At 42.6% G+C, this 27,874-nt stretch overlaps 3 protein-coding genes across 3 annotated transcripts; all 3 read left to right on the forward strand.

Moving 5' to 3' along the window:
* The first annotated feature begins 363 nt into the window (after positions 1-363).
* LOC311353306 (cytochrome P450 2J2-like) lies at positions 364-6,495 on the forward strand. Its single transcript, XM_084473174.1, has 9 exons — positions 364-740; positions 1,494-1,656; positions 2,769-2,918; positions 3,101-3,261; positions 3,584-3,760; positions 4,032-4,170; positions 5,078-5,265; positions 5,362-5,503; positions 5,889-6,495. The coding sequence occupies exons 1-9, from the start codon at positions 540-542 to the stop codon at positions 6,062-6,064; spliced, it is 1,497 nt and encodes a 498-aa protein (XP_084329300.1). The 5' UTR covers positions 364-539; the 3' UTR covers positions 6,065-6,495.
* A 1,632-nt stretch (positions 6,496-8,127) lies between these two features.
* On the forward strand, positions 8,128-15,725 carry LOC311353307 (cytochrome P450 2J4-like). The gene is made up of 9 exons (XM_084473175.1): positions 8,128-8,382; positions 10,150-10,312; positions 10,804-10,953; positions 11,194-11,354; positions 11,466-11,642; positions 12,207-12,345; positions 12,659-12,846; positions 12,944-13,085; positions 14,280-15,725. The coding sequence occupies exons 1-9, from the start codon at positions 8,182-8,184 to the stop codon at positions 14,453-14,455; spliced, it is 1,497 nt and encodes a 498-aa protein (XP_084329301.1). The 5' UTR covers positions 8,128-8,181; the 3' UTR covers positions 14,456-15,725.
* A 1,548-nt stretch (positions 15,726-17,273) lies between these two features.
* On the forward strand, positions 17,274-27,341 carry LOC311353127 (interleukin-12 receptor subunit beta-2-like). The gene is made up of 16 exons (XM_084472951.1): positions 17,274-17,427; positions 17,579-17,714; positions 17,935-18,128; positions 18,217-18,340; positions 18,518-18,681; positions 20,223-20,359; positions 20,459-20,687; positions 21,383-21,525; positions 21,730-21,934; positions 22,930-23,127; positions 23,680-23,778; positions 23,933-24,088; positions 25,298-25,444; positions 25,848-25,947; positions 26,231-26,321; positions 26,609-27,341. The coding sequence occupies exons 1-16, from the start codon at positions 17,361-17,363 to the stop codon at positions 27,149-27,151; spliced, it is 2,733 nt and encodes a 910-aa protein (XP_084329077.1). The 5' UTR covers positions 17,274-17,360; the 3' UTR covers positions 27,152-27,341.
* Positions 27,342-27,874: the final 533 nt, after the last annotated feature.

Raw genomic sequence — 27,874 nt, forward strand, 5'->3', positions numbered from 1 at the left:
TGCGACACGTTGCTGACGTGACGATACCAGACGAGCCAGCAAAACAAATTAAGAGCCGATCATGAAGCCCCTCTTCACAGTCAGTCCACACCCAGAGGCACCAATACGTGATCGATTTTGTGACGACACACAAACCTAAAAAGGTGAGTGTGATGTGAGTTGATATGGCTATTTCTACGTTAGCCACTAGAGAGCGCTACAGCCTCTGGGATGTGTAGTTAAAAGGTTATTGACCTATGTGCTGAAGTCACATGTTATGTCGAGCTTAGTGTGCAATGTCCATGTATGACTTCGAGAAATATTAAACAGTCAACTCTACAGCATGAGTCCCTGAGTTAATCATAACCACTAAGTAGGATTCATGACATCACATTATTGAAATGTTACTACCATGCACATGCCGTGGATTTTCCTGCACTGTACAACTTCATACAGCAAACTCAGAACACACCTATTTTCACCTTTGTTCACCTTTGTTCTTCTGTCAAGCGGTCGGGTTACAACATTCTCTACCAACGTGTCGCTTAGGTGCATAGGCAATGGCGTTGTTCTCTGAAATATTAGCCCTGGAGTGGATGGACACCAGATGTGTAGTTATATTCGTCTTGGTTTTCCTGCTCCTTGCTGATTATTTAAAGCATAGAGTCCCGGGAGATTTTCCTCCGGGACCCTGGGCTATCCCTTTCATCGGGGACGTCCACCGAATCAAGCCCAGCCAAATACATTTGCAGTTCGACAAGGTAGGCCTGTACGTGCGTGTGCGTGTGCGTGTGCGTGTGCGTGTGCGTGTGCGTGTGCGTGTGCGTGTGCGTGTGCGTGTGCGTGTGCGTGTGCGTGTGCGTGTGCGTGTGCGTGTGCGTGTGCGTGTGCGTGTGCGTGTGCGTGTGCGTGTGCGTGCACACACCAATCTGAGGTAAATCTGTTACACGTAGTGTGTTCGTAGCGGTGCTTAAACATCAACCGAGCTTGGCAAGTGAAATCGATGTTTACAGTTTGGTAGTCAGTAACGTTAGTTAGTCATGGTAGGCTATTCCTAAACGCCACCACGCGAACTCCGGTCCCTTTACTTCCTCTGCACGCCAGTTAACAGCATAGGATCACAGTCCCCGCAGAGATTCATTATCATTATAATAGAAAAGAACAACTAGGCCTACTACAACCACAAGGATTACAAATATGGACTGTTGAAGAAGAATTTGACAAAGTAATATCGTAATCATGTTGTGCAAACAGATATCCCTCTATCAAGAAGTCCATGTTACTGAAAGTCCAGCCCTCTCTTTCTCTCGCCAACGTCCGGGATTTTCTCCGTCAGGAGGGCCTGGAAGTTAAGATTATGTTTGGATTAATGTAGGCCTCTAAATACGTTTACTTTGAAGTAGTACAACAAACTACTAAACAAGCAGTGGCATACGGATTTGAACACGCATATAATAATGTTGAACAGGGATCCTATCCCTGTACTTTAATGACATCTCCATTTTCTATTTTAGTTTGCTGAGAAATATGGACCCATTTTTAGTCTTCGAATGATGGGTGGAAGGGTTGTGGTTGTCAACGGATACAAGCTTGTGAGGGAAGCCTTGGTCGAGAGAGGGGAAGACTATGTGGATCGGCCAAATGTACCATTGTTTGAAGAGATGGTTGGAAATAAAGGTATTGTGCTTGCATGTCTTAAAAACATCCCCGAATTACACTTATTCAGTAGACACTTTTTTTATCCAGAGGGAGAGACTGGCAACAATCAATGCATACAATCAAAAATGTAAGCAATGTAAGTGCTCATGTAATAAGGTGTCTATTGGAATCAGAAACACAGTGCATGGTGGTGGTGCATTGCAACAAAGAGAGATAAATAGTAGAGCCCGATCCATACTGGATTTTAGGGGCCAATACTGATATTAGGGAGTAAAATATTACCGATATTGTTACATCGGCTGATATTCAAAATATACATATATATATATATATATATATATATATCATGGTATCCTGGGGATGGAGCAGCTCCTTGGGATTGACTGCTTACCCTCCAGCAATGCTTCGGGCCACAGTAACATCGTATTAAAACCGTGAGCTAGAGGATTATTATTATCAATTACCTGTAGTATGGGAGGAGCTACTGACCTTCACAGACCATGATGTACAACTGTTAGTTTTGGGAGTGGTTACACGGATGTGCTCCCTAGAGGTTCAACCACCATAGTAGAGGATTTATAAAGAGATGATTACATTAATTAATCAACACCATTTCCAAAGTTTTCATATCGGCAAACACATACACAGATACGATATATCTGTGATAGGCCAATATCTGCCAATAAAATCGGCCAATCGAAATATCAGTCGGGCTCTAATCAATAGTCAATAATAAATAGCACTTTAATTAGAACAGTTCTAATTAAAGTGCTACGTCAAAGAACACAAGTCAGTTGATAAGATGTCTTCAGAAGAGATTATTGTTTTTTGGGGATTTGGAGATTGGAGATTGAGAAGGGCTTTACTATTCTATCTACTCTTCTATCTGTATGGGTTTTCAAGTGAAGATACCAAATTTCTATATCTCTACATTCTAAGAAACCGAGTAGCAAATATATGTACGGAAATGTATATATTTTATAACCATCAACCATCAAAGCTTTGTGGCTGCTCCCTGCTGTTCATAATAATAACAGTACAATAACTAACTCTAGCCCTAACCCTAGAGCTTAAACTATCACACTAATAAATCACTTAACCAGGTCTCTGATGTTTTGTATTTCCAACAGGTCTGGTGATGTCAAATGGTTACCAATGGAGGAAGCAGAGGAGATTTGCCCTGCACACACTCAGAGACTTTGGTTTGGGTAAGATGAGTCTGGAACCATCCATCCAGCAGGAGTGCCAGTACATGACTGAGGTCTTTGCTCAACAGAAAGGTAGGCCTACAGTGCTTTCATCCTATAGAGGATTCAATATTAGCTCAATATGTTTTAGGTGTGTAGGTGGTTCTAGGTCATAGAAGTGTCGATTGATTAAATGTTTCATTGTTGGCTTAAAAAGCAACCTAGGACACTAGCCAACACCCAAAGCTCTTCTAATAAGATTGTCACCGTCTTAGGAGCCCCCTTTGATCCTAAAATGGCATTGAACAAGGCAGTGTCCAATATCATCTGCTGTTTGGTGTTTGGGAAACGCTTTGAGTACACTGAGAAGCAGCATCAGTCTTTGATTGAGAACCTCAGCGAGCTGTTTTACCTTGATGGACAAACATGGGCACAGGTGAGACCTTTACCAATACAAGTCCAGTATTATGATTTGAAGGTATTGAATTGATTTACATTTGGAATGCATTTTAGCCTATATTAACCTTCCCCTCGGCCTACAGAATATATCTTTCCAACAGTACCAGTCAATGAGGTGTATATGTGATGCTGGAGATGTTTGTATGCTGTGTTATTGTATCTTGTGATCATCTTTCAGTTGTCATGATCTGTCATCGGAATTACCAGCATGTTGTCGATTAAGATTGATACACAGATGGATTGGATGCAGGTTTGAGTTGAAGTTTTCCTGTCTAAGTAGACCTTTGTGTTCTCTGTAGCTGTACAACATGGTTCCATGGCTGATGAGACGTATCCCCGGACCTCACAGGAAGATATTTTCTCTGACGCGTTCGATTTTGTCCTTTACTGAAGAGCAGATCAAAGAGCACAGAGTGGATCATGACCCCTCATCACCCAGAGACTATATCGACTGCTTCCTCACAGAAATGGACAAGGTATGTCTGCACCTGTGGCGGTTATTTATTCCCACAGCCGCCCTCCAGACAGTCAAAGTCAAAGTCACTTTATTGTCAAGTGTGTTATATGCATGACATACAACACAGATGAAATTGCAATCCTCTCTCTTGGTTCCACGGTGCAAACAAGCAATAAAATAAAATAAAAATAAATAAATAAAGTTTGATTTCCCTCTATAATGTTACATCAAATATTATTGAAATCATTTTGGTGTTTCTCTGTTGTGTATTGCTGTGTTCTTCTTGGTAGAATGAGGATTCCATATCTGGATTTGACATAGAGAACCTGAGTGTGTGTACCCTGGACCTATTTGGTGCTGGGACTGAAACCACCACCACCACTCTGCACTGGGGACTGCTGTTCATGTCCTACTACCCCGACATACAAAGTAAGGGGGAATCTTTGTGTTGCATTCATTGTGTGACCATTAGGTGACCAGATTGGGTTGAATTTAAAATCTTTATTTATGCATGTTGGAACTGTTGTTTTACGACCCACACAATATTACAGCTCCAGATGAAAACATGTAATGAGGTTTTGATTGGGGTAGGGGGAATCTCTTTGGGGTCGTCGGATGGGACGCTGCCTTCAAAAATCTCCGGAGGTCTCAATAGTTACTCCTGCCATCCCTTGTGTACTGCCACACTGTTGAACACAGAATATCGGACATTAACATGGCTATTGAATCGCAGTTCCACTGTGATATTCAAGCATGCAAGTATTTTACAGTCGCATTGGATGAGTCTTGTGACATACAAGACAAGCCTCAGTTGGCAATAAGTGTACTTATGTTTGCTTAGTGTCTACATTGTATATGTCTACCTGTCTGAGAGAGTGAACACCTACCGAGTCAAATTCCATGTATGTGAACATACTTGGCCATTAAAGCTGATTCGTGCACATTCTGATGTGCACGATCTGTGTCAAACGATTGTGTGATCAAAGAAGAACTCCTTGATATTACACCATGAAAAGACAACCTGCGGCATAGATGTGAAAGAAATAACAATGGCTGCATTTGCGAAAGCAAATTGCAGTAAATCTGTCTGAGCAGAGGTCTGAGCAGAGGTGTGTGTGTGTGTGTGTGTGTGTGTGTGTGTGGTGTGTGTGTGTGTGTGTGTGTGTGTGTGTGTGTGTGTGTGTGTGTGTGTGTGTGTGTGTGATGTGGCTCTCTGCAGTAACACAGTAGAAAATGTGGCTCTTAGTCTCCGACTGGATGGCCACCCCTGTTCTAAATGTTCCAATTAAATAACACTTCAACTGGCAGTGATATGTACTATTCTTTTATCATGCAGAGAAGGTCCAGGCTGAACTAGATTCTGTAATTGGCACATCCAGGCAGCCCAGCTGGTCTGACAGAGAGAGCACTCCCTATATTAATGCCGTCATACAAGAGACTCAAAGGATGGGAAACATCTTACCTCTCAATGTTGTCCGTATGGCTAACAGGGACACCCACCTTGGAAAGTACACCATCCCAAAGGTAGAAACCCATTCCTCCAAGTCATTATTAGTCCGAACGCACTTTTATTTTGAAAATGTTTCCTTATTGCCCTTATTGCCCTAATTCCTCCAATAGGGTACCATGGTGATGGCCACCCTAAACTCTGTTCTTCATGATGAGACTATGTGGGAAACGCCCGACTCCTTCAACCCTCAACACTTCATTGACCAAGACGGCCAGGCTAGAAAGAGAGAGGCCTTCCTGCCCTTTTCAGCTGGTGTGTATCTACTCCTGTTGTAGCGTTGATGGGTGGGGAATGGGCCAGCAGAAGAGGTGGGGAAATTCATCCGAAATTAAGCCTCCAATATACTTACAAGGAAAGGAGTTGGGAGTGATTTGCAGTAAAGTTACACCACATCGGCTGATAAGACAATTTTGACAGGGTGCTATATAGTCACTGTTATGTGTGGGTGGTTTCATTGTAGTCCCTGCTTGTATTGTCATATTAATCCACGTAATCCCTCACAGTCTCAGCAAATAATCCACTCGTAGGCCTACGAGTGGATTGGGTTCAGAAAATAATTTGATGTCATTTCTACAGTGGACAATCTACACAGTGTTGATTCGAAACCTTTACAGTGTGTGTGTGTGTGTCCTCATAGGGAAGCGTGTGTGTCTTGGGGAACAGCTGGCCAGGATGGAGCTGTATCTTTTCTTCACCTCCCTCCTTCAAAGGTTTTCTTTCTCTGCCCCCCCTGGAGAAAAGCTCAGTCTGGACTACATTTTAGGCTCCACTCACTGTCCCAAGCCCTACCGCCTTTGTGCCACACCACGTTGAAGACAATATCCAAAGCTTCCCCATGATTAAACCTCTAGCATCATAGCCAATATGTTATAATCAATTGCATTCTGCCATTTTGAGAATGTAACACGATGTGCGCCTGAGAGACTTTTACTTATTGTGTTGTTAAAGTCTAATGATTGAATGATGATAATTTCCATAATGTTTACGCGCATTGATGATATGATCACATTTATTTTCAATAGTTATTTGTGTTTTTTGCAGTGTAACATTATTAAATAAGCCAAATAAGGTAACGGAATTGACTAGGAAGATGCTCATAATTACATTTAACCTGAAGAGTGATTGTAGAAATCTGTTAACATGTTGACCTTTTTTAGTAAAATTACCTTAGGCCTACTTTTATCAATTATTTTTTTCTCTCCAAAAAGACTATATATTCCATAAATAAATAAAAACATAATTTTTAATGATTGAATGTTTGTTGCGAATGATGTAGGCCTAAAACAAAAAAGTAGACACACAAAACATTCACACTTGAAAAGCTTACCAGCGGGCCTGGTATGGAGCTATTACTGTTGCAATATTATTTGCAAATGCGTATCTCAATCTGTGTGTGTGTATTCAGATCTGTGTGTGCGTATTCAGATCTGTGTGTGTGTAATATGATCTGTGTGTGTGTATTCAGATCTGTGTGTGCGTATTCAGATCTGTGTGTGTGTATTCAGACCTGTGTGTGTGTAAAAAAAATCTGTGTCTGTATTCAGATTTGCAAGTGAAGACAAATCTGCAAGTGCATGCAAAGATCTGTGAATGTGAACACAGATCTGTAAGTGTACATAGATCTGTAAATGTGTAAACCGATCTGTAAATGCGTACATAGATCTGTAAATGTCATCACTTACAACTCAGGCAGGAGCTCTCCATTGGCTGTGTTTTTACACGTGAATTTTGCAACACTTCTGCCGCGGCAGATCTGTGATCTGCAAATGTGTAGAAATGAGATTTGTCTGTGACCTCAGTGTTCCTTTGCCCTGAGCTCAGGCTCACAGGCTCACACTGCAGCCAGGCAGCGTGAGCCTGCAAAGGAACACTGATTTACACTGATTTACAGATCTATGTACGCATTTACAGATCGGTTTACACATTTACAGATCTATGTACACTTACAGATCTGTGTTCACATTCACAGATCTTTGCATGCACTTGCAGATTTGTCTTCACTTGCAAATCTGAATACAGACACAGATTTTTTTTACACACACGCAGGTCTGAATACACACACACAGATCTGAATACGCACACACAGATCTGAATACACACACACAGATCATATTACACACACACAGATCTGAATACGCACACACAGATCTGAATACACACACACAGATCTGAATACACACACACAGATTGAGATACGCATTTGCAAATAATATTGCAACAGTAATAGCTCCATAGCCTGGCCTTGTCGTGGGCATGGAACTGCAGTCAACTGCTAAACCTGGGCTCCCGTCTCATCCTTCCCGTGCTGCTCGGCAGTATTTAATAGTAGGTATATAAATAGTATAATCAGTGTGCGAATTAAGGGGGAGCAGGGGATACTGAGTATAATATAATCTTATATATTCTTATTAGCCTATCTTATATATAAGATTATTTTTTATATTATTTATTATTTTCCGGACCTCGGTGACCTCATAGCCAGCCATCCCCATGCTTGTGATAGCTTACATAACTCAATCGGATTATATAGGCCTATATATAAGAAAAATAGATAACTATTATAAATTAATGTAGCCTAATTCAGGCCAAATATGTTTACTTTTTGCCAGTCCAATGCTGAACGATGACACGCTTATTTAGATAGGATTGAATTAAAACCCACAAAAGTTTTAAATCGCGGTAAATGCAGAAGAATAGGCTATTTAACAGAACATGAAGACGATCAGCCTACCACATTTCAGTTAATCTAGTAAATATAATTAGCCTACATTTACCAGAAGGGAGTAAAATGTGAACCCCCGTGCATGACGCAAAACCACGGCGCGGTGTACATTGAATCCGGTTCGGAGCAGCACCGGTCGGCGGACAGGTGTACATTGGACCCAAGGCTTCCATTCTCAAATACAACGATACGACCAAACACTGTAGTAATGGCGGTGTTTTCTGAAATATTAGCCCTGGATTGGATGGACGCGAGAGGTGTTTTATTATTTCTCTTCGTTTTCTTGATTCTTGCTGACTATTTTAAGCATAGAAAACCGAGGAACTTTCCTCCGGGACCCTGGGCTCTCCCTATTATTGGGGACACGCACCGGGTCGAGCCCTCCAAGCTTCATCTGAATTTCGACCAGGTAGGTTGGTTTTAGACCACGATTATTTGTATTTTATAAGTCTAATGCAAGTCTAATGCACTATCCAATGCATAGATGTGGATAGAGCATGGTGTTCATTTAAAGGTAGGCCTATGTTTTTAGAAGCGGTTGATAAAGTAGCCCCATGTAAAGAAATTAGAATAAAACAACAGAACCCTGGGTAAATCATCACAGCCTTGAGGCAATTACAGCAAGAAATAGGAAGTATGGTCAATTCAGGGTAAACAATGTGCAGCGTCGGGCTGATTATAAAAAGGCGAGCAATTAAGTTAACAGATTAGTGGTTAATACTAAAAAGGCATTTTTTTAAACTGAAATCCCTCAAGCAGCTTGGCTACAGTAAAAGGATGAAACCAAAAACACTAGCATCACTCTAGATCGTGGCAATAATATTTCATCAGAGAAGGAGAAAGTAGCAGATGGCTTTAATAAATATTTTTCATCTGTTGCCAGGAAGCTGGTGGAAAAGCTACCTGGCCTGACTGCAATAAGGCGAAAGACATGTGCGAGACTATTTCTCTCAGGGATTCAGACGGGTGGTTTCCTCTTTGAAAAGGTGTCTTGAGGGCGCACTCACACTAGGCAAAGTTGCCCTGTACCGTAGGCCTACTCAAGTACGATTGCCCTCCCCCCCACTGTGCCGCTGGCCTGTGCTCTCACTAGGCAATCTCAACTGGGCCCGAGTAGGCCTACGGCAGCCTCTTGTACATAGGCTATAGGCTGCGTATCCGTGCGTGTTCGCGTGTCGGCTCATTAGCGTACGGATGGCGTGCTAAGCCACAGGATTAGACTCTATTCCATTGCGGTTCTTAAGGGATGCTGCTGAGATCATTAACTCCTGCATCACTCATATTGTAAAAAGGTCTATAGAACAAGGGCACTTTCCCAATGATCTCAAGATTGCCAGAGTTATTCTGCAATTATAGACCTGTCTCGATTCTGAGTAGTCTGTTAAAGATAATCGAAAATATAATTTTTTAACAGATTGACAAATACTTATCTTCACAAACCTACTTTATGAGTTCCAGTCTGGCTTCCGTAGATCTCACTCTACAGATTAATGTTTACTGTTTCTAACTTATTTCATTAAAAATGAGGTGGATAATGGTAATTTCTGTGGCATGGTCATGTTAGACCTATTTGGAGAATAGAATGCAAGTGGTGGACATTGGGGGTACAATGGCTCAACCACAAGGCACGACTGTGGGGTTCCTCAAGGGAGTGTTTTGGGACCACTTTTCTTTTTTATATATATATAAATGACCTAACGTCTGTTTGTTCTTGTAATTCTGCGCTGGTAAGGATGAAAACATTATTGAAAGAACAATTTGCACAGAACTTCTAGATGTTAGAAGTTCTAGGGGAACTCATATTAATGTTAGAAAACCTCATAAAGTGATTTTCTTCATGCTGGAACTACACTTGGGAACAGATTACCTGATACACTTAAGAAACATTGGAAGTTTTGAAACAATGGCTTAGAGGCCAATCTTAGGCATGTCTTAATTATGATCATTGTTCTTCTCCTGCCACATAGGGACCACAATGGAAATAAGCCTTCGGGATTTATTGTGTCATCCCTGACTATTTATGTATTTTAATGTGTGACACAGAGTGCTGTTCATATTTTATATCAAAATGGTCAAATAAAATCAATCAATCAACGGCCCCTCAATGTCCCTCGTCTCTATTGTTGTCTCTGTACAGTTTGACACTTGATGACATCTTTATAACATTTTCTTTCAGTTTGCTGAGAATTATGGACCAATATTTAGTCTTCGAATCATGGTTGGATGGGTTGTGGTTATCAACGGATACAAGCTTGTGAGAGAAGCCTTGGTCGAGAGAGGGGAAGACTATGTGGATCGCCCATATCTACCATTGCTGTACGAAGCGGTTGGATCCAAAGGTATTTCCACCCACCTGCTCGGCCCGTGCACTCTGCCCACACACTCATTGCGAATGTCTGGAGTCTGCCTGGCTAAACTTTATTTCATACGTGCCCAACAAGATCTGCGAGACATCTCTGGGATGAGGTTCATTCTGTGGTTACGTTTGCAAAGAAAACATTGTACCAATTGACACTAAAACGAAAACAAATAAATCACTTCAGCTACTAAGCTGAGTCGCAATGTTTAAGATGAGCCCCTCCCAGTTATTAGTTCAGAGACTTTCAGTATTCAAAAAACGTAATTCAGAGTTGAAGGTAGGATTCTTGTGAACAAAGAGAGCGGTACGGGCTGGCATTTTTTTTTTTTTTTATCTATCAGGATGGGATTTTATTGTTCAGATCATTGGAATCACAATCGATCAGCCTTGACAAAATGTATGATTTTAAGATTTGAGCTAGATGAAATTTCACACATTCCGACTCATCTCTGAATGTTGCGTTTCCAACAGGTCTGGTGATGTCAAATGGTTACCAATGGAGGCAGCAGAGGAGATTTGCCCTGCACACACTCAGAGACTTTGGTTTGGGTAAAAAGAGTCTGGAACCGTCCATCCAACAGGAGTGCCAGTACCTGACTGAGGCCTTCGCTCAGCAACAAGGTAGGCCTACTGAATGAGTTATTTTGACTGATAAAGGCAGCAATGTTGGCCAGCTGTACATTTTACAAGTTAATGTATGTAACTGGGACCTTGCCAACATGGAAAGCCAAGTGGGGTAACCTCAATGTATCAGGCTAGGCATTCTGAATATTGCTGCTATTGAGGCACCCAGCCAAAAACGTTTTACTCTAATTCTGCATGCATATCTCATCTGAATAGCTTGATTCCAAATATTGTTAGGAGCACCATTCAATCCTAAAATGGGGGTGACCAAGGCGGTCTCCAACGTCATCTGCTGTTTGGTGTTTGGGAAGCGTTTTGAGTACACTGAGAAGCAGCATCAGTCTATCATTGATGACTTCAATGAAATACTGATCCTACAAGGAAGCGTAGGGGCAATGGTAAAGCTTTTACTTATACAGCTCCAATGTGATGAATTGCAAGGTCTTGATTCATTCTTCTTGCTGAATGGCAGACGTTGAGTGTCTAAAACCTCTGTGTGCTCTCTGTAGATGTACAACATGTTTCCATGGCTGGTGAAGCATTTACCTGGACCTCACAGGAGGGTGTTAACTCTGTCTGCCAGACTTGTATCTTTTATTGACGAGCGGGTCAAAGAGCACAGAGTGGATCATGACCCCTCATTGCCCAGAGACTACATCGACTGCTTCCTCACAGAAATGCTCAAGGTATGTGTATGTGTTTACTTGCAGTGGGTATGACCTTGCTCCACATATTGTTAAAAGGGACAGCTCAACTCAGCTCAGTGGTTTTTCCCCAGGGCTTTCTATTACAGTGCTGTTGCTAGGTTGCTGTCTAAAGGTCTGGCCATTTTCTGTATTTAGACAATAAACGTTTTTACGCTACCGCCTTTTCCCCCGTATGGTCCCCACGTTTACACTGACTGAGGTAATATACCAGCTTGATTTCGCACCCCAATTTACCCTCTCGGACACTACACATATTTGGGGTTTCATTTTCGTGTAAATGCAATTAGACAGCTTTGCAGTTTCAGGGGTGGGACTTGAGTAGAGGCGACTTGGGCAGAGACAACGCAGCGATATCAACATGAGTAGTTCTAATAGGATAGACGGTGAAATCCGCAAGCTGCTTTTTTTTTACATACATAATTGGATGCTATCAATCCTTATAAAGTATGTACCTGTGTATAACCCTAATGCTAAAACCCTAATCTAATGCTAGAATTCATGTTATTTTGGTGTTTGTATGTTTTGTTGCCGGATTCTTGGTAGAATGAGGCTTCTGAATCAAGATTTGACCTAGAGAACCTGAGTATTTGTTCACTGGACCTATTTTTCGCTGGGACTGAAACCACCACCACCACTCTGCACTGGGGACTGCTGTTCATGGCCTACTACCCTGACATACAAAGTAAGTGGGAATGTTAGTCCTGCCCGTCCGTGGGATAGGTGGTAAAGGCGAATGCTAGAGGCGACATCCCTCCATCCGTCCAGCCTATGAATGTATATTTTTTTACTTTTACTTATAATATTTTAATACTTTTAGCTAATATATATTGTCAAATTTTTGTTTTGAAATATTACAAAAAAAAACACAATTATATACATAGCCTGTTAAATACTCTTTTTTTTTGCTGACTGCACTGGTTTTGTTAATTGCATTTTGTGCAATACCTTATTCATATTGTACATGAATATTGAGCTACTTTTATTTTATCATGTAGAGAAGGTCCAGGCTGAACTAGATACCGTAGTTGGCTCATCCAGGCAGCCCTCCATGTCGGATAGAGACAGCACTCCCTATACCTACGCTGTCATACAAGAGACCCAAAGAATGGGTAACATCTTACCTATAAATGTTGCTCGTATGGCTAACAGGGACACCCCCCTTGGAAAGTACACCATCCCAAAGGTATAAACCCATTCCAAAGTCATTATTAGTCTGATCAACCTTTATTTTGAAAAGGTCCCCCCATCTGATCACCTTATTGCCATAATTCCTCCCACAGGGCACCGTGGTGATGGCCACCCTGAACTCTGTTCTACGTGATGAGACTATGTGGGAAACGCCCGACTCCTTCAACCCTCAACACTTCATTGACCAAGACGGCAAGGCTAGAAAGAGAGAGGCCTTCCTGCCCTTTTCAGCTGGTGTGTATCCATGCAACTTGAACCATTGAATTCACGATTTATCTTTTGATGATTGCATGATTCATTTGATGTGAAACAAACGTGGTAAAGTGTCCCCAGGATGTAGTGAAAGAGAGGCAACGGGTAGCTGTTAGTGGCATTGTGGTAGATCTTAAAGGTGACATATTATGATGTTTTTCCAACAAGTTAACAGTTCCAGAAAACATGTTTTTGAAGCTGTTTGTTGGAAATAGCTTTTAAGAAAAATATTCTCGCCTACCGCTATTCCCCTCCGTCTCAGTCCCTTTCAGAATGTGCTGTTTCTGGTGTCTGTAGCTTTAAATGCAAATGAGCTGCTTCCCATTACATACAAATGAGCTGTCAGAGTGAACCGCAGCATGGAGGAGAAAGTGATTGTTGCCGTTTGCGAACACCCAGAGATTTATATTTACATAATATTCTATTCTATCATATATAATATGATATAATATACAGGTATCTATGTAATATTATATCTAATATCACGGCCAAAAGCTATGTGCGCCTCCAGATGATATTATGAATCATAAAGACTGCGTCTGGTTCTCCGGCTCTCTGGTACTTATTCCACAACAAGTAAAGACTCGTAGTGGGGGGTTATCTCGGCCATGGTTGAGAAGGAATTGGGGGGAAAGGAACTTTGGCTTTGACTCCCTGAAGTCCAGATTGAACCATGACGGGGAGGAGAAAGGGATTGTTGCCGTATGCAGACTCCCGCCGTCCCCCGAAGATGAGCTCCCTGACTCCGGCGGGAGTCTGCCAGGGAGCTCAGCTCTGGCTGGAGTCCGCCGGACTCTCAGCCAGGCAGACACATGGCAAACTGACAGATTACTAATTAGACATCTATTTTTGTACGGAATCTCCCTGCTTCTGAAATGCACAAACATCTCCGCCCAGCGCTCGTCCGCTGGTCCACTAAAGGGCGTATCTTATTTATGCTCTGATGGAGGGGGATGTGGAAGTGGGTGGTAATATTCAAATGTGCCTTATTCCTACGTCAGAGTAGGCGCCGAAACTGACTCATCTGGAAACTGTAGACGGGGTACTTTCAGAAATGCATATCTCACTCAAAAAAGCATGTACAGACTTATTTATTACTTAAGTTTGTATGCGTGTGTCAGCACCACAGTCCCAAAACAACACCGTCTGTGTGTGTGTGTGTGTGTGTCCTCGTAGGGAAGCGTGTGTGTCTTGGGGAACAGCTGGCCAGGATGGAGCTGTATCTTTTCTTCACCTCCCTCCTTCAAAGGTTTTCTTTCTCTGCCCCCCCTGGAGAAAAGCTCAGTCTGGACGCCGTGTTTGCTACCACTAACGCTCCCAAGCCCTTCCGCCTGTGCGCCACACCACGATGAATCCATTATCCCAAGCCTTTCCATAATTAATGTCAGGGTTCTGGGTTTGTGTCATGCGACTCACTTCCAGTTCCTTGTTGTCCCAGTCATGTGCTTCAGTTTGGTTTGTCTTGTGATTATGTGTCTCCGCCCCTCACCTGAGTCTATAGCCGTTTCTCAATTTGCGTTCTCGTGTGTACTCGTGTACTTGCGTTCTCGTGAAACGTCATCAGTGGTAGCCCAAGTACTGTTCCAATTCCAAGTATGCGAGTACTGTCGTAAAACCCGGAAGTGTTCTCGATGCGTTCTCGATGAGGCCGTTCTACCGAGGATGCATTGGAGGTGACTCGTGTGGACTTGGGACCGTTAAATATCCCAGGATGCATCATCATCCGCTGCTGTTCCAATTGCAGGTGCGTACTCGCGTTCTCGGAAGTCTGTACTTGAAAGTCTGGACTTGCCAAGTACGTACTTCCAAGTCTGCGAGTACGTAGTCCGCGTACTTGGTATTGAGAAACGGCTTATGAGTACTGTCAGGGTTCTGGGTTTGTGTCATGTGATTCACTTCCTGTTCCTTGTTGTCCCAGTCATGTGCTTCAGTTTGGTTTGTCTTGTGATTATGTGTCTCAGCCCCTCACCTGAGTCTAGTTATGAGTTTGATTGTTGTCTTGTCCAATGTTAGCCTGCCTCTCGTTGTTCCCTGCCCACCTGTGTCTTGTTTAGTCCTGTGTATTAAAGTCCTTCCCTTTGTTCACTTCACTGCTCTGTCATTGTATGTATTGGTCACGTTGCTGCCTGTTCTTGTCTTTTGAGTAAGTAAAAGCCTTTTTTGAAGATATAATCTTGTTGTGCACCTGGGTCCTTAAAATCCTTGTGGCAATACATGACAATTAAAACTGTTGCATCAGTGATACACGTTATAATAAAAATCATTCTCCCATTTTGGGATTCTACAATGTGTTTGAGGAACTTTTAATAATTGTGTGATTACGTGATGATACTTTTGGATGAACGTTTCCATAATTACGATTCTGTGCACATCCTTTGTGATGATTAACCAGTTTAACAAGACTTGTTTGATTTTGTGGGAACACATTGTGGGAACATTGTTAAAGATGACAAATTCTATCACACCGTATAGGATGATACTTTTGTTTGCTATTGTGTCGATTGTTATTAGAAAAATTATACAATCTTAAACACAATATTGTTAACCGTAAGTGACATATGTCGTAGGATTTGTGACCTCTGAGAACTTGAACAGACAAAACAAATAAAACCTTTGATCAGATGCTGCCGTCTGCGTGTTTTCGTGATTACATCCTTGTTGTAGGCTATAGCCATACTCGCGGCTACAACTGTGATCACTTTTGTGTTAAATATACAAAATATAGGTATTTTACATTACAGGCTTTACACTTTGATGATGGCGCTTTGTTTGTATGCACACGTATGCATTCAAACTTGTTTTTGTCTTTGTCTTATTGTGCTCCAGTTCTTACGGTTGGAAATCCCCTTCTGAACTTTTTCTAAGATTGTTGACTTGTGTAGAGCAGGGCTCTCAAGTGTCACGTATTGAGCGTGACAGTCACTCATTTCGGTCTTTTGTCACTCCCTCCCGCCACACATGGCATTTCTCACGCTGAAAAATAACTTGTATGCCGCTGCCGCAGCACCCAACATGATTTCTCTAGCTCTCACCATGGAACAGGCGCGTCTCCCCTGGCTTTCTATAATCGCAGCCCGCCACTTACCAGCCGAGAGAAGGGGCTACACAATAGCCAATCAGAAAATAGCATTGTAGTGTATCTGGGTAAGATGTAACGCAACAAGCAATGAAAAAAGCTTGTTCGCGTGATTCTGCTACAAGTGTTTTCAATGGTCGGGCTAAAACAAAACCGCTACACGCAACAGCTTGGCTTTAAATGGGACATTGTCCTCCATTATGACCCTTAAAATGGCTGGGCTAGAACCAAACTGTTTTAAGTGGGAGCCTACACCAAAAACGATAAAGGAGTCCAAAAAGGAAACCAACACATACATCAAAAACACCAGTCATAATCTCTCTTCACACGCACGCACGCACACACGACCGGGGAGCGGGGGGGAATGTCACTCTTGCCTGTCTTCAAAACATGAGCCCAGGTGTAGAGGGTATACTATTACTGAAACTACGCCCACCAAAAAACAATGGCAATCAATGGTGGGATCATTTAACAGTGTAAACCAAACGGAATCTCCTTTGTATACTTGGTTAGGCTTAATTGTTTACTACACAACCTTTATTGTAGGCTACCTAAGATGTAGGACTTCCACTTGCAGCACTTTGCTATTTTGTTCCTGCACATGTAAAGGATAGATCATTTGCAACTTTTTCTGCATCGCCACCCACGACCCAAGTAATCTAGGCTAAATAACATTTTCGTGGTAAAGAATAAAAGGGGTTACCGAAGTAGGCCAACTGCAATGCTCAAACTGGAGCGTTGAGCGAAAGATTCTGCATCTGCTAAAATACCACCAAACTAGGTCATTTGTCATTTAAGAAACTAAATCGTTACCAAGTATCTGCGTTTGATGTCGGGTCGTTCGTTGGTCACATGTGAAAAAGGCTTCCTCCAGCCTGCTTTCATCGAGCAGGACTATTTCATGGAAAAACAGTTGCGAATATGAAGATCAGAAGAGTGACTCATTTGCTGAAGAAATTGAAGATCTACTGACGCACAAAAAAGCCTACACGGTTTTTGTTTTGTTTTTTTAAACATGATTGGGTAGACAGTCCGTTACGTTAGTCCTTACGTTAGGCTAAACAGACATTCAGTGCAGCCGAGCATACTTTTGTGGATTTTCTTTCTGGAATGTTTGACATCAACATATCAGCTACATTCTAAGACAAGTGTCCCACTGAATTCAGCAGAGAAGATGAACTATGATGAATATTCTCACATCGACTTGGAGATTACGAATTCGGGTTCTTCTAATTTTCCACCTCATGGGTAAGTTGGATTTAGTTTAGTTTATTATTTAGTTTCCGTGAAAGAAAATTGCATCGGGACAAACCGCCTTAAATACAGTACACGAATATCCGCCACCCACCATCATATCCTATAATAACAAGCGTTCATTTGAGGTGTGATTTTGTTACAGGCTCGCACCTGATATATACCATGGGGACAAAAGTTCAGTGCCTGGGCATTCTGACCGTAGTGCCAGCTCAGGAATTTATGCTGGGTTCAAACCTGACCGTGTTCTGTCGCCTCACAGAGGGTGTGTGTTCAACGAGGTAAAGCCTGTGTGTGTGTGTGTGTGTGTGTGTGTGTGTGTGTGTGTGTGTGTGTGTGTGTGTGTGTGTGTGTGTGTGTGTGTGTGTGTGTGTGTGTGTGTGTGTGTGTGTGTGTGTGTGTGTGTGTGTGTGTGTGTGTGTGTGTTGCTCATGCTTGTACTGCTCATCTGCACTATGACTCCTATTTCCATGTTAAAACATACTCTTAATTCCCTGTTAGCTTCCCCTTAACACTGCTGCTAAAGGATCCCGAAAGAGGAAAAGCTGTTTCTCTGAAGCCAGAGAAACGCATCAACTGTACAACAGCCAGATTTCGACTGACTAACCTGCACAAACCTAAACTTCTTGTGAGCTGCATAATGCTTAAGGCACCCCTGACCCATACAGTGTGTGGACTCGTTCTCCGTGGCGGATGTATGTACGAAGTATAACAAACAACTTAAATATAATAAGTGTTTCATATTGCACAATGGACATGGGATAACCTGTTTTTGTATTTTAGTGCCTCCCGATAAGCCTAGCAATGTTTACTGTGAGACATCACGGGACTCTGGAGTGTTAGACTGCTGGTGGGACCAAGGACAGAATACATACCTATCCACTAGCTACAATATTTCTCTAAGCAGGTACTGGGTTACACTTTATTCTGTCGACTCTTTAGTTCTATACAGAATGTATGGCTGGGCATTTAGCCTTCTGATGTTTTTATCTTAAACATTATAATTTTTTATAAACTGTCTCACTATGTACTCTCACTCTGTATATCATGTTGACCATCACATCTTTGTATGCCTTATACACAGTGCAAATGGAACCCAAATACATAATGTTCATGTACAGAGAGCGAATTGCACGGTGCCAAAACCATTGCTGGATGAGAATGAAAATTACCAGTTGACCATCACCGCTTACAACACCATGGGGGCATCAAAGTCAGAACCCTTCAACTTCTGTGTCAAGGATGTTGGTAAGCTGTGTGTGTGTGTGTGTGTGTGTGTGTGTGTGTGTGTGTGTGTGTGTGTGTGTGTGTGTGTGTGTGTGTGTGTGTGTGTGTGTGTGTGTGTGTGTGTGTGTGTGTGTGTGTGTGTGTGTGTGTGTGTGTGTGTGTGTGTCACACATGCACACATAAATATATATCTAGACAATAAAGATATTTTAAGCATCTTATCTCTATTATGACTGATATTGATCTCTTTATATAAGAATGCAAACAAAGATCATTTTAATTGCATTATGACTAGTTTCACAAAACAGACATCAGACTCATATCTTTTGATTCATATCTAAAGTCTGCCAGGCGAGCACAAAACTGAGTGGATAAGGGTGGTTCACTTCCTTTCGCTTCATATATAATTCAACCAATCATGTTGCTGGAGGCAGGGATCTGTAAGTGTGAATGGGTGAACACAAAATCGGCAAGCAGTAGTGCATTGTGAATTTTTCTTTTACTTTAAAGTTCTCAAACAAAGATAAGAATGATCTCAGACAACACTGGTGTGTTTAATACCACACAATAGCTTCAGGCAGATTTTTAATCTGTATGTGGATAAAAATAAGTGGATAATTATTAAGAAAAAAATCACTATGAGAGCGACTTCAACCTTTAGCCAGATCCATTGTGGACTGACCACTTTAGAAAGACACTTAAATCCGAAAAGTTCTTCACTTCACACCACTTAATTTTCTTCGGTAGAATATCTCTGTAACCAAAAAAGAACGAGGTGTAGCTCCTCAACTTGTAGTTTCTGGTGTGGGGCCCAGGCTCTGTGTGGTCTCCCCCAAGAGGTTTTGCTATAACAAAGGAAGGATGGATCCGAGACAACATTATGACTAACCTGACCTGTTTAGTTGCCTCTAGCTTCATTTGAAAACCTAGTGAGCTCTCAGAGGCAACATCATAAAAAATGAATATTAACAACTGGTTTGGTTTTTGGTTCTAGGGTTTGGTATTAGGGGTAGGGTTTGCTATGGATTTGTTTTTCGGTTCTAGGGTTTGGTATTAGGGGTTTCATATGTAGGTGAGGTTTCAGGGTCTGGTTTCTGGTTTTAATTGTTTGGTTTTGGGGTTAGGGTTACTGATTTGGATGAGGTTTCCGGGTTGGCTTCAATCTTCTTGGGTTTGCTTTTGGGGTAAGGATTTCCTATTTGAATTCAGTTTTGGGGTTTGGATAGGGTTCTAATGTTTGTTTTCAGGGGTTTGCCTCCTATTTGGGTCAGGGGTTTATTAAGAAATGAAATCGTTAGATAGTTTCACCTGAAAATACTGATTCAGTGCATGATTTTTGGTTCTAGGGTTTGGTTTTAGAGTCAGGCTTTCTTATTTTGATTTGGCTTTAAGGTTTGTATTTTTGGTGGTAGGATTGTTTTACCTGAGAGTAAGGATTTAGCGATTTGTCAGTTCTATGCTTTGTAGGGAGGGTCACTCCCCCGGGCTTGCTCTTTTAGATAGTATTTGTAACAGGGAAAAAAACATGTTTTACCTGCGTGTGTGCTGTTCTATTGTTTCAGTTGTACCAGCGACCCCACGCATTGTGAACATAACGTTTGGCAAGGACTGTAGTGCCTCGGTGCGCTGTAACAGCACAGAGTCCTCCGAGCCGCTGCAGTACCGAGCCAGACTCCGGACAGGAAACGGCTCCTCCTGGGTAAACGTCGCAACGACCTTCAAATGATTTCCCATCCATGGCATGTGACCGTTGATCTCTTTAGAATTGAAAGGCTGGGTGGTTGTGTGTGTCGTGCAGCTACTTGCAGAAGCCCAGAGTGGTACAGACCAACTAAGAGTGGAGGGATTGAATGCCCTGAGTGAGTACGAGTTCCAAGCCAGAGCTTGCTACGCCGCACATGCAGGTGGTCTGACCTCGGGGCCCACCGGCACATCCAGGTCCAGTCCCACCTCTCCGCCCGTCTCCTCCCAAAGGCCTCGCTGCAGCAAGTGGAGCCCATCTGTCAGGAGGGTGAGCCCCGGCAAAGGCAAGCTAGCTACTAACTACTTGATTGATGGCATTAAATTATAGAGTATAGTAATAGCTATAAGATTATGAATAGTATACTCATAACACTATAGCAATGCTAATAATATTAATCATGATAATATTGATAGCAGTAGTTAATCCTGCGCCATGTAAGTTTCCCCATTTGCCACTCTAAGTGCTTGAGTTGTAGCAATACCCAGAGCTATATACTTTCTGTCAGGAATCACTCATGTCATAGATCTAAACATTTATTTCATGAAACGGTAATGCAATTTATTTTGGCGGTATGGTCCCTTCCTTATGCTCCCTGCTGTAAGATTTAAAGCATGACATGCAGATGCCAGGTACAGAACACAGCATACAGGGAGCACTATACAATCTCCCATGGGGTACATCAGATATCTCGACCCATTGTATAGGTTGCATACAATACAGAGCAGAACCAATGCAGGTGGAGGCTGTGGTGGTGGTGGGTGAATTCTGCACAGTACACTTCTCAGAGTCTGTGTTTGAGATGGAAGGTGATAAATTGACAAAGTGTAAAGTGATAAAGTGTACTTGCGATGACTGGACTGCGTCGTCAGCTGATAGGCAGTGTATGACTCATTTTCGGACATCAGTTACCTGGACCAATTAAGATGATTTATAGAGGAAACAGTTAACGGTTAAATAGTGCAGGTTTATGTGAATCAGGAACACGGCGCAGTGTGGCGAAGAGGTTGAACCTGTCTTGTGCTTGTTGCGGTGCCTCAGGTCCTTCCCTGGAGCTCCAAGTATGGAGGATGCTCGGTCCCCGCGACGACAGTGAACTGCAGAACGTGACTGTTTTGTGGAAGGTATTGATCATGTGTCATTGTTCAAACATTAAACGAGGAAAGACAAAAGACAAAGCGGGTTTCCTTTCAGTAACCAGGATACTGTGCACGTGTACTACATACCAACCGTACGTGGCAAACTCCTTGGCTTGTTGCTGCTGGAACGACCGGGATGTGTCAAACCCATCCTCCTCAGTAATCTAGGTTCCCTTTCCCCCCCGCCAGCCGCCTCGTCCAGAGGACTACAGCGGCGCACTGCAGCACTACGAGGTGCTCCCGGGCGGCGCGGGGAGCCATGAGGCTGTCCTCTGCCCGCCTGCTTGGAGCCTGTGCGTAGTCCAGGTGTCTCCGGACGTTCAGACGCTGTGGGTCAGTGCGGTCACCTCCTACGGCCGCTCCCCGCCTGCCGCCGTCCACCTCAGGCCCTCGGGTACTGTGCCGTAATATGACGGCGCCTTTTATGACATGACGTGACGCAATGACCTGGTGACGCATAACGTGACGTGACACACGGTTTGCTTTGATTTCATGCCGTTGCATTCCCGTTGATAATGTGCCGTCGTATTCCCGTTGATAACGTGCCGTCGCATTCCCTTTGATAATATGACGTCACATTACCTTGTGAACCATAACATCCCATGACGTTACATTACCTTTGATAACATGACATCAGATTTAGGGGTGGGCGATGGGCTGCAAAATTTGGTTTACATCCGATACCAAGTTATACGGTACCAGAATCGCCGTTACCGATACCTTTTTGTTATTCAGAGCAGCACGTGTATGGTCATGCAGGGGAGAGCAGCGTGTCAGGATTTATGAGGTGAATGCGTCTTCAAAACGCTAAATCTGAGCTGAATGGTGTGCCCAAGTTTAGCAATCATTGTACTGTGAGTGATAGAACATAATTTCTTCTGTGAGAGCCGAGTTTGATTCCATACAGAAGCATGTATGTAGCAAGCAATTTGCTTTCCACTGAATGCATGTTAAAACACTGTTTTTAAACGCAAATAACAAAAAATATAACTGTTATTGAATGCGCATTACCATTGTGAATGATTATCATGTGAATGTAACATGCATCAGACATTACCTTCTGAAACGAGTTTCTGAAATTGGATTACCTTTTATAACAGTACATCAAATTTCCTTGTGAAACATAACATCACATACATTACATTTAAATGCATTGTTATGTGATGTAACACTACATACATTACATAATATTACACTATGCAAAATGACAAAATGATGATGTTGATCGACACGATAATATGAATAATATATAATATGCAGGATTAGATAGTACGCAGGGGGGGGGGTATTTAAAAGGGATAATGAATGATTTATAATGTATGTAGGATGTAAGTATGTAGGATTTTGTTTCTGGAAGGTTTCTTATATTTAGTGTGTGCTTCGCTGCAGGGGTCCCTGGGCCTGCTGTGACGACAACGACGCTCCCTGCAGGAGTGGTTCTCTCCTGGTCCGGGACTCCCTCTGGCCCGGGAGGCTCCGGCACCACGGAGGAACCGGTCGGCTACGTGACTGAATGGACGAGTGGGAGCGGAGCAGAGCTGCGCTGGAACATAGAGTCCAGAGGTCGAAACACGACCTTGATCGAAGGTGAAGAGCTTTGGTTAAAAAAAAAAAAGGTTATAAATTGTGTATAATAACGTCACATATATTTGCACTACATTTAGTATGGCATATTTGATTAAACTAATGAAGTGGAATTCAATTTTACAAAGCACCAAGTCGTTAATAATGGCCGTGTAGTGGTTCACGTAAACAAGTGGAACTTGGGATTCCATAGTTGGGTATATGGTTATTGGAGAATATTATGCCTGATTAAACAGTGCACTCTAGTGGACATTTGGTGCATGACACATGCCATATAAACTCATTGCCGCCTTCGCCCCCATAACAACAACATAGTGAGAAATCGGAGATTCAAAGGTTTTTATTTGTCACATACACATACAGGATATGCAGCGAAATGTTTGCGTGACATTCCGTGCCATAGAAAGAATAAAATACAATATAATTAAAATAGAATAAAATAAAATACAATATTTAAGTTTGAACTGAAATGAAGAACATTATAAATATATGTAAAAATGAATGAAATGAGTAACAGACCACTGCCTCTGGGCCTCTCCTTCTGTCCTGTTCCAGGTCTGACGGCCGGTGTGCGCTACAACGTCTCTGTGTATGCTCTGACCACTATGGGCATCAGTAAGCCATCTTCAGTTTTGGTGTACTCCAAAGAAATGAGTAAGCTTTAAAACACGACACTCTTCCGCCTCACTATCTGCAAATATCTTTACTTGAATAACACCTCTCTTGGACCATATTCAGTTATTGTGTGTCTACCAATATCAACCTTATCATCAATTATACACAATGATACTTGTGTGTGTTGCTCCAGAGCCTCAGTCAGGGCCCAAGGCGTCAGTGGTGGACCACAAGGCCGGCCGTGTCCTCATTCAGTGGGACGAACTTCCCGTACCCCAGCAGCAAGGTTTCATCACAAGTTACACCGTCTATGTCCGCACGCATTCCTCCAGCCGCAGGGAACACAATAGTAAGCTTCTAGACTGACTGGTGGCTTTGTGGTGAGTGTGAGTGTGAGCGTGAGCGTGCGTACAGCTACTTGCAGTAGAAGCCCAGAGTGGTACAGACCAACTAAGAGTGGAGGGAGTTCCAAGCCAGAGCTTGCTGCTAGCTTGCAGAGTGTGTGTGTGTGTGTGTGTGTGTGTGAGTGGTATTATTATAAGCAGAATTTCCATGTCCTTACACACGTACACAGAAAAATTTTGTCTGCTCTTGTATGGGATTTACCTGCATGGGAGTTTTGCTGTGCAGAAAGCTCATTTACATGCACTAGTGTAGGTGCTTACCGTTACAGCATGGGGCATATTACTGTTTTGGTAAACGCCACATACTCAGTCATCACGCTTCTCAGTATTGCTTTCCACAAAGCATCATCAGTGCTCATGGAAGACTTAAAGTAACAGAAAAGGAAAAGGACCAAATAAAGCACCATTATTATTTATTTTTTACGTTTTAGTTCTTATGTTGAAAAATGAAAAGCCAAACAGGCGGTTATGAGCAAACAGAAGGAACTCAACCCTAAACGTTCTTTTCTTATTTACATGTTCAGTGCTCATTCTCTATCATAGACTATTCTAGAGCTCTCTGACCACAAACAGGAAGTTCTTTGCATGAGAAGCCATGTGGCTACAACTGAATGTTCTCGCAGTCCGTGGCCACATGCTGCACAAAGAAGAAGTCATTTTCTTATGTGTAGGTCACCACTTGTTTCACACACTTTTGAGTTTTCTCTGCTTGGTTCTTGAAAAGTGTTACCTCACAAACCGGTTAAAAACATGTTTTAACTGCTTTTCAGTTGTTTTGCGTGGCATCCTTCATGTTAGAATAAAACATACGTAGATAAAACCCATTCATCGGTTTCTGTTAACCTTAATAACAGAATATCTCTAGCATGAATAGGTTAGCATGCTGGACTAAGAGCTTAACTTAAAGAAAATGTTCAACCATAAATGACATTGAAAAATTAGGAAATGTGAAACTATTTAAGGTTTATAATGTTGCATGGGTATTATTTAAATAGTTCCAACCTTATTGCCAGATAACCTGTTGCCATTCTACATAGACGAAGCTACCCATCATTCCATTTTGCATGCATCAAATTTAATCATTTGTGTACTAATGTACTCATTTTATAATATTGATCATTGAATGGTGGGATTGCCCTGTTATTTCTCTCAAGTAAGCGCATCTGGCTCGGCCCCTCGGCGGTTGTGGCTTGACTGTGCTGAAGACAGTGTAATACTGGGTCTCTCTGCCACCAACTCAGCCGGAGAGGGACAGAAGGGAGAGGGGGTCTCCTGTCAGCCCTCGGACACACATCCTAAAGGTGCATTCCCGCCGTACACCTCAAGCACACCTGCAGCACACATCCTGACGCATTCAGTTTACCGTCATCCAGTGAACTTCCCAGTACCCATCCAGGACACCTCCAGTACACCATCGTCCAATACACGTCCAGTACACGTCCACTGCACATACAGTACACATCCAGCCCACCACCATCCTCAAATACACACACCCTACACATTCAGTACACATGTACACACCTCAGAGTACAAATCATTCACCTAAAAAGTAAAAAAAGTCTTTAGTAAGGCAACATCTCACCCAGTACCTACCCCCTAAGTCTGCACCTCATCAGTCGTCTGTGTAAACTCTTGTTAGTATTTCGTCATGGTGCTCTGAATCTGTCCACTGATTTTGCCTCCATCTCTCTTGCTCTCCCCTAGCGGACCCTCCCCCCGGATTGGTGATTGTTCTGGTTCTCACCATAACCCTCTTGCCAGTGGCTGCATTCATCTTTATATGCTGGAGCTCTGTGAGGAAAAGGTGAGCTACAGGCGGGACAGCATTTCACAGTAATATCTCTGCAAGAGTCTCTTGCATGACATTCTGTAAGGGGAATACGTGTTGTCTCCAGTTTTCAAACATGGTTATTATGAATCATTCTGTTATTGGAACTTTCAAGGAGATTCTGCTGCCTCTTTGCCACTCTTGTAGTGAGTATGTTGGCCTCAGCGTTGAAGCACTGCTTAACCCTAAGCTTTCCATAAACCTTCCACACAGTGCACCCTGCAACCTTTGTACACACTCAACTTTCTCAACTTTACAGAATCAAACAGTCATGCATTTCCTGGGGACCGTCTTGGCTTGTTGAAAACGTACCGAAACCTGAAGACAGTAAAGCCAATGCACTTTTGAAGGTAATCTCTGAGCTATACACTCCGACTATTATCTATATTTTGCTATTTTGTGTTAAAGCATACTGACAGTACTGACAAGTACTGACAAATGCATCCACTTCTATAGACCGGAAAGTGTGTCCTATTTCTCTCGGAGACGGGTGGCTAAAAGCAGAGGACACATTTCCCCACAATGAAACTATATTCTCAATCATCCCATCAGAAATATATCATATATATAATCCCAGCCTTCAGAGAGAATCAATCAGTATTCAGTATCAGGATTATGTTTTTGTTTTGATTTCTAGCGGGTTGACGTCGAAACCCCCGCCAGGCCGTCCCGCCCCAACTCCCACAGTGACCCCCCTCTCTCACCCATCGAGGAGATCCCCGAGGAGGACCGCGAGGACACCGTCCTCCTCACAGCCCCACCCCGGCCCATCCAGGCTCCGGGGTCATGGCCGGGGCTGACAGCGGAGACGGAACGGAGCCATCCCGCCGAGGGGCCCGTGGAGTCGGTCAGCTACAAGCCTCATGCTCCGTGCACGGAGAAGGACAAGGAGGAACAGGGCCACGGAGGAGTGTGCCGAGAGCAGAGGGAGGTACCCGACACACCTGCGCAGGAGCGTGGCAGCGGATGCTCACTCACGCTCCGAGGGTTTCCAAAGTTGAGCTCACTCTACGACACGGACGGGGATTCGACAAATGTACGACCTCTGGGGTTTACCGAGGGATCTGGTGCTCGTCTGTCTGGCATCCTCTGCAGCGGGGTCTTTTTTGGGGGGTCTGAACCTGAGGGCCAGGGGACTATGTGTGCTGGGTATTTAGCAGCAGGCGAGGGAGACCCCTGATGAGCGGTGACGACGGTGTTTGGTTTCATTCAAGGTTTTGTTGTGGTGTTCGTAAAGTGGCCGTACTGACAACAGAGCAAGGCAGCATAGACCTGCTTGGAAGTTACAATCTGTCTGTGAACGAGTCAAAGAGTACAACGCTGCATTGCTGAAAAATGAAAAGAAAAACACAAACGTACAGTTAATATATAACTATTTGTGTTATATATATATATATATATATATATATATATATATATATATATATATATAACACAAATCTTTCTTAAACTCACCAAGATCTTCTTCTTGTCTTCCGTGTAGGCCTATCTAGTGCCCCTTAATCACTCCTATAATAGTAACACTTCTAATAATAATAATAGGGAACATTAATTTTGTATTGATTAACACATTTAATTAACAAGACACAATTCAGTAATATGAATCAGTTTACAGTTAAATAACAGTTGACGAAAACGACAAGTAATAATTTCCTAATGCTGTTTATGTTTAATAAAGGTGCTTATGTTTAGTAAGGTATTAATGTATACATTATTTAATAGGGTTAGGGTAAATCTTAACACATTGATTCTTATGTTTGTTGTCTAAACGCTGTTGTGTGACTTTTATAAACTGAATTTCCTGTTTTTATTTTGCAAATGTGTTATTATTTATCATTCTACACATCTTATATGCTATTTTTGACCCAAGCGCCTAGCCACAGATGATATAGCATGACGCACA

The sequence above is a fragment of the Micromesistius poutassou genome (assembly GCF_964030765.1).
Source record: "Micromesistius poutassou genome assembly, chromosome: 9".
NCBI lineage: Eukaryota > Metazoa > Chordata > Actinopteri > Gadiformes > Gadidae > Micromesistius > Micromesistius poutassou.